Below are 12,502 nucleotides of genomic sequence, written 5' to 3' on the forward strand. Positions count from 1 at the left end.
GGGATCCTCTCTATAACACTTACAGTAACAATCTGAGCCTGTCAGTGGCAAAAATGAGCACTTTAGGGGATGTATGTTGATGGTGCATAAATGTCTCTTGCTCAGTACTGGACCAGTTTAAAAAATAGCTGATAGGAGGGTCCAGGATAAAAAATACTGAAGTGACTCTTTACCTTAAAATATTTTTCTGCCTATTTATAAATTCGGTGGCAGGAGAGATATTTGTTGATGACAATGAGCTCAGTAAAAGATCAATAAGTTTGGCAGTAACAAATCAAACTCTGATTGTTTTTTGGCTCCTGTTTATGATGATAGCTGCTAGATGAGACATTTCCTCGACCTGTGAGAGCACATGACTGAAAGGAAGTGTAATGAAATGGGAAATTAGCAAGTTTAGTGGGTTAAGAGTCCACTCAGCAGGTTTACATGCAAATAATTTTACAATACTAATGGTGCTGACATAGACACTGTGACTGCACGATTGATGATGGTAAATGGACCTGGACTTGTACTGCTCCTATCTAGTCTCCCGACCACTCAAAGGGCTTCACATGTCACCTTCACCCATTTACACATTTGACTTATTTACACCTTCACACACTGGTGGCCTCAGCTACCATACAAGGTGCCACATGCTACTCAGTTAACACTTCAGTATCTTGCCCAGGGATAACTGGACATACAGACTCTGAACCATTTGATCAAACTATCTGATTAGTGACAGACTCGTCACCCGCTCTAGCTCCGGAGCCACAGCTGTCTACGATGTGATGAAGTCAAATTATCTTCCTTTTAGCATGTCAGTGTTTAAAGCCTAATGCAAATGGATTATTGGTAAAAATCATTAAGATCTTACTGGCGTCATATTGTTTTTCGTATATATTCAATCAGCTTTATTATTTGCATCTACATATGACGCCTATGCATACCAGTGTTGACATTTGCTGCACCATTATCTAATATTGTAAACGGCATCTGTCAGAAAAAAACTACAAAATCTTATCATGATACCTACTTTGCAGCTGAGTTGGGTAAATGTCCAGTTTTGTCATGTGGTCTGGGGTACGAGCTTAAACTGGTTTGATTTGATGCAAACTGGCTGAGCTGGCATTTGTCATCAAAAAATCAAAAAGTAGTCTACACCATAAAACCTGTGCTGACGGCGTCATGATGATTGTTTAAAACTGGACTAACAGAGCCACTAGCATCTGACAGACCAGTTTCAGTAGAGGTACAAGGGGGCAGATGTGCACAACACATGTTGTGTTGTTTACCAGGAAGTTCATGGGTTTTTTGGGGAGATGAGACGAGATAGAAAACCACCATGTTTCAGTTGTGCTGTTTGTTGCTGGTTGTGATGCTGCTTCCCCAAACCAGCTTAGCGTTACTGCTACCAAGTGGACTGGAGGCTGTCTATACTCATCAAGGGATAGTGCACCCAAAAATGAACATTCAGCCATTGTCTACTCACCCATATGCCGAGGGAGGCTCAGGTGAAGTTTTAGAGTCCTCACATCACTTGCAGAGATCCAAGGGGAGAGGAGGTAGCAACACAACTCCACCTAATGGAGGCTGCTGCTGGCTACTGCTCGTCTACACTACATTACACGTGAGCACGGTGCCCAGAGAGGCAGTCAGAGCTACAGGCTACAATGAGGCTAAAAACAGAGTTCAAATGAGGTTTTTCCAAACAACTTTTTATGTCGGGGCTTCAGGACACTTGGATCACTACGGACGAGCAGTATGGAGATATTTTGTGGTTTCAATGATGTGTTTTTGGACGTTTGAATCTGGGGCGCCATCAGCCTCCATTAGGTGGAGTTGTGTTGCTACCTCCTCTCCCCTTGGATCTCTGCAAGTGATGTGAGGACTCTAAAACTTCACCTGAGCCTCCCTCGGCATATGGGTGAGTAGATAATGGCTGAATTTACATTTTTGGGTGCACTATCCCTTTAAAGCCAATTTGACCATAGAATTCCAACTTCCAGGTCCGTCACATGACACCATCAGGCCCAACAAGACATTTTACCATCTACTTACACTGTGAAAGAGACGTCTGTAAATCAGCGGATAGATGTTTTTGGGCGTCACAAGCCCGATGATTTGATCCATTCAGTCCACTGACATTTTGAAAGTGTTGAAGAGCTGCACGGTTGAATTATTCAATTGCTATTTAAGTTAGCGAAGGGCTAATACAAGTTAGCCGCTTGGCCGCTGAAGTCTCTGGTGCACCTTCTGTATGGGCTGCACCATGTGGACGATCAGGGCAACTTCATACCGTCATAATCAAGCTTTTTTTGACTTCATGTGCCACTGATTAACTTTGATAGTATTGAATGGGGACCTGCCTCCATGTCTGTATCCAAGTCTCTTAATACATCCATGCCTCAGTCTCATGACATTCAACTCAGAGTGTCTGTTCCAGTTTAGAGATTTTTACACTGGCACCAACCTTACAGCTGAGTGCGTCGTAACAGCAACACCACTCACTGGAAGGGTTTTTAGTCTCATTGCAGTTCCTACAGTAGAAGTGACTCTGAGTTGCTTGGTGAATACAAACCTTAATGACACTGTACATGTAGTGAAACATGGCCTGGCAACTAGTCAGTTAAAAAAATCTTTAAGATGCAGCTTCCTGTAACATTTTACAGTAATTCATAGATGCAGTTTGAAGATTGACAGGAAAGACTCCAAATTGCTCCCTTAAGTGCGTTCTGAGTTGCACTTGATAGCTTATTGATGGACTGAGCATGAAGGATTATCTTTTGGCATCAATCCCAAAATGTCAGCGAGAAAGGCAAAACAAAGCAGAGCAGGACGCAGAGTGTGAGTGAAATCCCGTGTTGGAGGGTTCCAGCCAAGAGTAATAGATACAGCAAGCAAACACAAAGGAAGACAACACTGTAATTGCTTATGACGCACAAAGCTATCTCCTGGAGACGATGCAAATTGAAAAACCAATATTTCCACATAATAACCCTCAGGCCTCTTACAACAACACCCTGTGGACAGCCTCGCAGCAGACTAATGACTCTAGTGCCATCATCTTCCATCTTGTAGCTTAGCAACAGACTCGCATCGACACCGTCCTTTAACTGGAGACACACAGACACTTTATTGCACCTCCAAGACCCCCTGAAGTCACAAGGCGTCTATCGCAGGTACGCTACCAAAAGGTTTGTCCCGTGGTGCGCTTCAAAACTGTCCTTTTCTTCCCGCTGAGGAAAATCTGCCAATCAATCTCATCCTTAACCACAGTGTGTCCTCCAGACTGAGGCTGGGATGGACTTCAGTAATCCTGGTCATGCTTTGTGGGCTGCAATCAGGGAATAATCTTGGCCCTGCTGGCTGGGGCTCAATAAGCTCTCTCTCACACACACACACACACACACACACACACACACACACACACACACACACACGTCCTAGTCACTCACCTTGGTAATGCCAGAAGCTGCAATGTACCTCAGACACATAAAACTCAAGGTAAGCCTGCTGGTTTGATAAGGCTGTAAAACGCCAGGAAGGTTTCAGAGCCGAGCACAACCTCAACACAACGACCGACCCTCATGGGAGAGACAAACGGCTGACCTCCAAAACATTAGCGGGCAGCTGCGAATCATGCAAATCGGCAGGCAGAAACGCAATCCCACACACACACACACACACACACACACATACAAGCATAGCAGCATGTAAACAAAAGGCCCCGGGGTGTTGTGAGTGACAGCAACGAAAAAACGTGTAAAAAACGTCCTGCTGTCGAACAACACCCGCTTCAACTCAGCTGCTTAACATGCAAATTCATTTGGTGCACTGCATATGTCTGCTCCTCTGTAATGTAATTGATTTACTTTATAATTTATTTTATTCTATAAAAGCAGCATTCTCTAACACTTTAAATTACCGCTTCCTCATTTCCATAATCACGCTGTAATTAGGCGGCAATAAAATGCGAGGTCTCGTGCAGAAAACACTCACACTGCAGAACTGAATGACATCAGGCACCCTGTCCGTCTGTCTGTCTGTCTGTCTGAAATGCATATAGCATACATATTCATGCTAATCAGGCTGATGCTACGTTTAATTTGCGAGCAGCTGACAGATGAATTAAGATAAATCCTATTGTTGCTCATCAATGAGAGCTCAGCGTCTGAACAGGAGGGATGTCACAGGTACAAAGATGGAGGAGGATAAAAAAGCAGTTTCTAAATTCATGTAACAGCTCTTACATCTCAGAACAGTGTTGCTTCCACCTGCGCATTCTGGTGATAGTGCTTGTGTTATAGCAGAATACAGTGAGTTCAGGTTGAGCAATTAGACGCACGTATCCACTGGTGGCGTTTGGCTGAATGCATTGCCGGTTGTTGGGTTTTTGGGGGGCAATTTTTTGATTTTATTTGCTAATTAAATACTCTGCCTCCAAAGAACAAGTCAGAGCTGCTGCTCAGAGGGCAGAGAGAGAGAGAGAGATGGCGGAGCAAAAACAATCAATCAATTATTTATTTCACATGGAATCAAAGTGAAACTCCAGTGAAATACGATCTCGTCAGCGTCTTTGACTCGTGCTCTGTAGTTTAGTCCTTGTCCTACAACGTAGGCTGCTGCTTTATAATGCACCATGTTTCCAGACCGGCTGCAGCGTGTGTGTTTATGGCTCCCTGGATGATTCTGGTGATCAATGGTTTTGGTTTTGCGGTTGTGGTATGATTTCACTGTAGTTCTGGGGAGAGCTGCTGCTGTTGTTTCACAGACTAAATCTACCACTGACTCGGTGACGTCATGGATAGCATCGGTGCCGCTGACGGTGGTGTCCTTGAACATGCTCCAGACTCTGATTGGCATAGACATACATTTTAAAGGGAAAAATCGTATTAAGTGAAACAGTAAATAAAAAGGCAGAGTGTGATTTTATTAGATGAACTATATGTTGTTGTGTCGGTTGTCTCTGACATATCTTCCTGCATCTATGACGCTGACACTGTTTTGTCCAAGCAGATGCTGTATTTTAGTCTGGTCAGAGAGTGAATCAAAATCTTGGAGTTTATGTTCAATTTTTGTGAAGAACTTTGGGTAACACTTTACTTGAAGGTATCTACATAGGAGCATTCTCTGAACCCATCGGCTGTATTCGGCGTCTGACTTCCGGCAGACGGCGATACAGCCTCTGGGGGCAGACCTCCGATTTTTGGCATTCCGGTTTGATTTGGGCGGAGGAGGCGAATTTCTGTTTCCGACTTCCGTTTATATATAAGTAAATATGCTGAACCATTGCGATGGATTCAGAGATTGTAGTGACGCCAATTATGTTCCACCTCGTTAGTTCACCGCACGGAGCGTTTAACCTGGCAACAACTGCAGCCGGCTCAAACCTGATTGGTCAATATCACGCGGACTACAAACAGCTTACAACCGGAAACCAGGGCTCTTCCGCTCTTCTTCCGGAGGCAAGATCTCCGGGGTTTGCCTACAGACTCTACATTCGCTGAATGTAGAGTCTGTATTAGAGCTTAGATTCTCTGCCCGAGCCCGGCCCGACCCAGCCCGCGGGCCCAACCCGGGTCGGTGGTAGAGATAAGTGGGAGGGACAACGGCTTTCCGTGCCTCCAAAAAATATGCCCTATTCATTCAGTGTTTATCCAACATGCTCAATACATGGATGTGCAATGACAAACTGTCATTAACTTATTACGTTATAAAAAACAATTAAAATATGGACTTACCCATGTTTAAAATGACCTGTTGAAGTGGAAAAACGAGTACTGACGGGAACAGACGAGTGGAGTTGATGTTTAACTGGCTCAGAGAGCGCAGGAGAAATGCACTGCCTGTGTGGACAGTCAAGCGCCTCACTTCCGCGGCACTAACGCACTCGGTGTGTCCTTAGCGTTAATTATAACAGCCAACGTATTGAAAAATGTCGGGTTTAAATCGAGCTCGGGCCGTTAATTACAGTGAATTGGACAGGCTGGGCCGGTCCCGGACATAATGTGCACGGGCTCGGGCCGGGTCGGGCTGGATTTTTTGGGCCCGATCTAAGCTCTAGTCTGTATATAGAGAGACTAACATAAGAGTGACATGTCATGAACCTGTCATAAACATGATGTACATGTCATAAATGTTTATCACTGCTGTCATCAAGTGTCATTCGTTTTTCGTAATGACAAGTTGACATAGTTTGTGTTGTCTTGATTATGACAACTTGACATTAGGCTCGTTTCCACTGAAGAAGTTCCTGGCACTATTTGGGGGGCAGGAGCTACTACAGGAACGTCCTCTCGCTCGGCCCTCTCAACCACCGTGTCTCCACTGAGAGAGCGGAGTAGGAGGAAGGTTCCTGTAAAGTTACCGGGCTCTGGATGTGACGTCACTGTTGCACAACCATTTTGACTGGGGCAACGTAGTGGCGTAGGGACGCCGTTAGCTGTTAGCCATTAGCGGTGTCTGTAATAACTCCAGTCACGGTCCATGAAAAAAATATTTTTTCCAGCGGATGTCTTAGTTACAACATGATTGAGCTAACTGGAGTAGTTTCATGTCGTATCCGACAACGGGAGGCTTTTAACAGATGACGTCCTGATGTTAGCTTTGCTGCTGCTGTTAGCTGTCCCTGTCAGCTGCAGCCACTGATGCTTTCTAGACATCGTGATTTCCCAAAACTGAATAAATACCACACATAGCAACACAAAGCTGCTTTGCTAGCTCAATCATGTTGTAACTAAGATATCCGCTGGAAAAGATATTTTTTTCACGGACCAGTTATTGAGTTTTTTTACATGACGGCGGAAGCTATAAGAACGAGCTAACCCTCGTCTGCTGAGTTTTAAAAATGCCGGCTATTTTGTTGCTTTCTGTTGACGTCACATCCCTCCTTGAGTATAGCCAATCAGCACCAAGTAATCCCCAAGCCCCACCCAGGAGTCTCTCTGGGCCGGAGTACCTACTCCGAGGCAGGGACTTGTTTAGCCCCTGTAAAAGTTCCAGAACTCTGTCCTTCGGGGGTGGTTCCTGCGGTGGAGACACGCACCAACGGCCCCAGCCCCGTAAAATTACCCCGAAGTTCCTGCGGTGGAAACGGGCCTATTAATCAAAGTGACATTACCAGAAGATGTCTTTGTCATAACAACTTGACATTAACAAGAAATGCACCTCTTTTTGTGTTAATGACAAACTGACATAATGATTACTATTGTTATGACAAAGACAACTTCTGGTTAATGTCAAGTTGTCATTATAAGGACATCCCAAACAAATTTAATGTCAACTTGTCATGACAAAGACAACTTCTGGTAATGTCACTTTAATCAATGTCAAGTTGTCATAATCAAGACAACCCAAACAATGTCAACTTGTCATGACAAAAACTGGATGACACTTAATGACAGCAGTCATAAACGTTTACGACATGTACATCATGTTCATGACAGGTTCGTGACAGTGTCATGTCATAGTTATGACAGTGTCATGTCACCCTTATGTAGATACCTTCAAGTAAAGTGTTACTGGACGTTGTCCTGCTGTCTTCATATGTGCTGCAAAGTAGCAGGAAATGCTGTTCTGTCTCCACCTGTCTCTGAGGACAGAGCTGACACAGCCTGTCGTCTCTGGGCAGCCAGGTCTGCCTGCGTCTTTGTTTACATAGCTCGAGCTCAACAAGATGGCCGCATGCAGAGCACCACTCTGCAGCTGCCTTTGAACCAGCAGCGCCCGCAGTAATCTTGTTGGTCCACCAAAACCAAAAGCCAAAACTGAGTTTCAGAAATGCAAATTTAGATTTGAGGAAGTTACTGCTGCTGCTTAGCATATAGAAAAGTTGAAAGCTTTGTCAATATGAGTTAGAGTAAGAGTTAAGGAATAGCATACTAATATACTTTGGTTCCTTATTTATAGTTCATATTAATATCTTATGTGCAAAGACTGAAACTGTTACGTGATCCATACTTGTTGGGCGATTCATTGTTCTTCGTGGCTGGCTTTTCTTTTCCTTAAAAAGACAAATTTATGTTTGAAGGAGCACATTTATCCTAAGGAACAAAACATTTACTGGGAACAAGCCCTCTCAAGTTCAGGGGAGACTTGTGGGTTCTCAGTTGAACCAGTTTTCATTCAGATATCTTGAGCTGAGAGTTCAAGGAACCATTTTGAAAATGGCCAGCGTTATCTAGCCGCCTCCCTGACAAGCTGAGCAGACATGGTTGGTACCAGTGAGTAAGATACCACTACGTTCACACTAGCTTAAAAAGTGAGCGCTCCACAGCCTCTTAAAGACACTAATATCAGCCTCCATCTATTTTCACCAGGAGGGGCCAGTGAGGAGGGCAGCAATTACGTAGCCCTCCCTTGGGGGCACCACTGTCCTCAGAGCCGTATAAATGGACTGTACTTCTCGTCTTCTGACCACTCAAAGCACATTTTTACACAACATGCCACATTCACCCATTTACACAGGATTTAGCCACATTTTTCAGAAACAAAGGAAATCACAGTTCTCAATATCTCATTGGGAACTGATGCGGACATGGAGGTCGTTCAGTTTATTGTTCGATGCTTGTACAGTGGCTGGCAGGATGCTGGTTTGGCACAAAGATGCATGTGACCGGGTTCACATCTGTTGTTTGAGTCCTCCACACTTTCCACGTCATGTCAGCGTAGCTAAGGATGCAGAGACGGCCTTCATCGTCAGAGTGGTGGGGTTTGCAGCTGCTGCTATCTTCTCCATCTTTGCCTTGATGTTTACTGACGTTCACATTTGAAAACATCGACCTGGTGTGCTGTCAGAGTCACAGGAGGAGAGTTTCCTCACCCCGATGAGTGACTCACAGCCACACACCCGTCCAACACCAAAAAGCACCACAACACTTGCAACACGGACTTGAGAGCATAAATTTAAAGCAAACTTAGTGGAGCTGATGAAGAGGCGACTAGAAACGCCCACGTCTGTGTCACGTACCAAGACTTGTACTACAACAACCAACCTCAGTCCTCAGATGAACTGGACCTCAGTTTATCATCTCTGAATAGTGTTTATGCTGCTTTACAGTCTGCTGGCATCCAGCACAGTCAGCAGCGCTGATGTGAAGGACTGGCGCTGGTCCAGGAACAGTAGTGCTGGAGTAAGGAAGGTCACATGACTCACTCGTACTCAGAGAGTGGATGAGACGAACTTCTGCCTGGACACATTATGTAATGCAAACTAGTGTTTGTAAACACACACAGAAATAATATCAGTGATATGTGGGAGATGAAAACCAGCGTGTGGGCGAATAAATAACAATTTTCAAGGGGAATTACAGAGTGTATTATTCGTGGGATGATTTGGTTGGCTGCTATCTGCCACTGCCAGAAGAGACAAGTGTTTGTCTCGCTTCCTAATCTATGAGTCATAAGCCAGCTGCACAGAGAATGAATTGGTAATGAAGGAAAAGGTGACTGTGACTGAAGCGGGATCATTTTCTCTGCATCGGTTTACATTTTGGCACCACAATAAACACAAAGCTAATGCGGATGAAAAGTCTCGAATACTGTAAAAAAACGTCTTCAGTCATTCTCTTGTCTCGGGACTTTCCTACATCACTCGGAGATCTTGTGAACTCTTAAAATTAGGGAAACTGACATGACACACTTACCCGCAGGTCTCCGTTAGCCAGGTGTGGGTGTTGGTGTCCGGGGTAGGTGCCGTAAATTGGCTCCTTGCAGTAAATCTTAATAACGCAGCGGTCCTGGACGTCCCGCGGGTCCTCCAGCTCGTAGAAGACGTTACGGGTCTCATCTTTGATCAACAGAGCTGTGCTGGGAGACCTGAACATCAATTATCATCAAAACACAAACACTGATAAATAGTCCACACTAAGACAATTTCAGCTCCTATTACCAGCTCATAATCAGTGATGTACATTCGTTTACAGACGACGAGGGGGAACTGGAAGATCTTTAAACTGCATGAGACGCTCGTAATGAGAGAATCAGCTGGACTCAGTCTCATATTGAATTCATCAGAAGTTTAATATTCAGTGGGTCTGGAGTTAAGAGGCTCCTGCTGACAATAACAATATGGATTTAAACGTATCACTGAGCAGATTATACAGATTATAATCAACACCGTGATCAAAAAGTCTAACAATTTTTCCACCCAATTGTTGAAAAACATTGTCGTCCCATAGAGAAGCGTGCTGAGGAATATCAAATACTGAGACTGAAATCAATGGTGTTTATTTTGTCTTAAGAACTTCACCACCAAAAGAAGACATTTGAATTTATTTTCCTGCAGTGACAGCACCGCCTGCATGACGGCCTTTGCACACTGAGTCTGTTTTTAATCCCTCATCCAAAGAAAGGCGTTACACACACAAACCTTTCCCAATACGAGACAAAATGAAAAGATGCTCTCCAATGGAGGTACCTATGTGGCTGTCATCACTCCCCCCCATCTGTCATCCTTCTCTGTCCTCCACATTCTGTGTGCGGTCATACTCCTCCTCCTCCTCCTCTTCATCGTCATCATCCACCTGAATATAACTATCTGCCCTGTTGAAAGGAGCTGTCTGGGTAATGAAATGATTCTATGCCCATTGTTCCTCTGTCTCGTCACAGCTGTGTCCCAGTGTCACAGTTTCTTCACTGACTCTTGGACAAACGTCTCTAACGGCTCTGACGGAGGTGGAAAACATAAAATCAAACCTCTTCCGAAAGTTTTAACGACGGATGAAAGTTTCGGACTTGACACAATCAGACATGCGACAATTACGGACGAAAAAAAACCCAGACTGTGTGCAAAGGCCTTTAGTGTTATACAACAGAACGAGTTCATGTAGAAAGCTTTTGCTATTTGAATGAATCAATCATGCCCATGTTCTATGATCTTTCTGACCTGGTTTTACTGCACATGTTGCACTCCAATGATATGATGTAATATGACGCCACCACTAGTTAGCCTACCCTGCTAGCTTCCACTGCCCAAGTGAAGTAAAAACGTTATCGCACATGGGTCCTCCCAAATACTGAATGTTATAAAGGGGACAGGAAGACAACATCCATAATTCCTGAGTTACACTAAATAGGCTTCTCAAATATGAAAAAAAGCCTTTTGTATCAGCATTTCTTAGATTTAGAGGACCATAAAAAAATGCTCACTCCGAGGCTCAAAGCTTCAACTCTGTTTCCACAAATACGTCCAGGAATGCTTTTATTCTCTATTAAACAGTAAAACTGTGGACAATAGCTGCAGTTTATATTTCATGCATTAATAATGAGGAGGACTCAGATTTCAGTTTGACTTTCATTTGTTATTTCAACATGATTTCTGAGCTCTGACACAGACTTTCTGCAGGTCCACTCGTGGCCTGAAAGAGACAATTTCACACCTCCTTTGGCTTTATTGATTTTTATCTGTTTGTTTCCTGCTTTCATTCTCCATCTGTTTACAAAACATATTACTTGTCTAAGTGTGTCTGAGGATGAAAATGAAACATGTCACTTACATTACTCACCCTTTGATTGATTTAATAAAACCTGCAGCGCTGCAGATGTCTAAAATAACATCTCGGCCAATCAATGAGCATGTAGACGCTTCAATGAGCTGTGTACTTACGTATATTTACACACACATCCAGACGTACCTGAGCATGGCCATGGTGAGCCTCTGGGGGAACATGTGCACAATGAGCGCCCTCAGAGTATCCAGGCTGGTCAGCTCGTGGGTCAGGTGCACCCGGCGAGTCTCCTCCCCAAGCTGGAGGAACAAGATCCCTGCATTTATGGATGGGGAGGAGCAATGAGGGAGATCCACGATGGTTGAAGGGGGGGTTGATGGAGTTTAGAGTCAGGGGTGAAAACAGAGAGCGGGGGGAAAATTTTCACCTCAAAATATTTGCTTTGCAACAGGATGGTGCTGCTTTGACATCAGCTAAACCTGCAAAAATAAGACGAAAAGAAATCGCATAATCCTCAAAGTGCACGCAAAGGGCGTAACACTCCCCCAACTAAATAGTTCATAATATATACATTTGGCGCAGAATAAGCCCCTTTTGAAAATATATAAATAGAAAAATAAAAAACAAAATAATGATGCCTGAATTCAGACCAAAGATTTGCGGTGAGGTGACTTGAAACAGGCAACTACTTGTAATGTGCCGTTCTGCAACGTTCTAACAACCTGCCTGTTGTCACCAAGTGACCACCATGAGACGGCGTATCATCTCTAGTCAACAACTCTCTGTGCTTCTGATCTGTAACGTTGACAGGAAGTGACCGCCATGAGACGGCGTATCATCTCTAGTCAACGACTCTCTGTGCTTCTGATCTGTAACGCTGACAGGAAGTGACCACCATGAGACGGCGTATCATCTCTAGTCAACGACTCTCTGTGCTTCTGATCTGTAACGTTGACAGGAAGTGACCACCATGAGACGGCGTATCATCTCTAGTCAACGACTCTCTGTGCTTCTGATCTGTAACGCTGACAGGAAGTGACCACCATGAGACGGCGTATCATCTCTAGTCAACG

At 44.2% G+C, this 12,502-nt stretch overlaps 1 protein-coding gene across 8 annotated transcripts in view; it reads right to left on the reverse strand.

Annotated features, from left to right (window-relative positions):
- Positions 1-12,502, reverse strand: part of zgc:114120 (uncharacterized protein LOC619267 homolog) — a 190,260-nt gene that overhangs the window by 53,624 nt on the left and 124,134 nt on the right. For all 8 annotated transcript variants that reach the window (XM_049563236.1, XM_049563235.1, XM_049563237.1 and 5 more), the window contains 2 exons: positions 11,616-11,745; positions 9,627-9,798 (listed from right to left, as the gene is read on the reverse strand). In XM_049563236.1, the coding sequence (XP_049419193.1) occupies positions 9,627-9,798; positions 11,616-11,745 (302 nt within the window). The remainder of the gene's footprint in view (positions 1-9,626; positions 9,799-11,615; positions 11,746-12,502) is intronic.

Source organism: Epinephelus fuscoguttatus, linkage group LG20, assembly GCF_011397635.1.
Source record: "Epinephelus fuscoguttatus linkage group LG20, E.fuscoguttatus.final_Chr_v1".
Lineage (NCBI taxonomy): Eukaryota > Metazoa > Chordata > Actinopteri > Perciformes > Serranidae > Epinephelus > Epinephelus fuscoguttatus.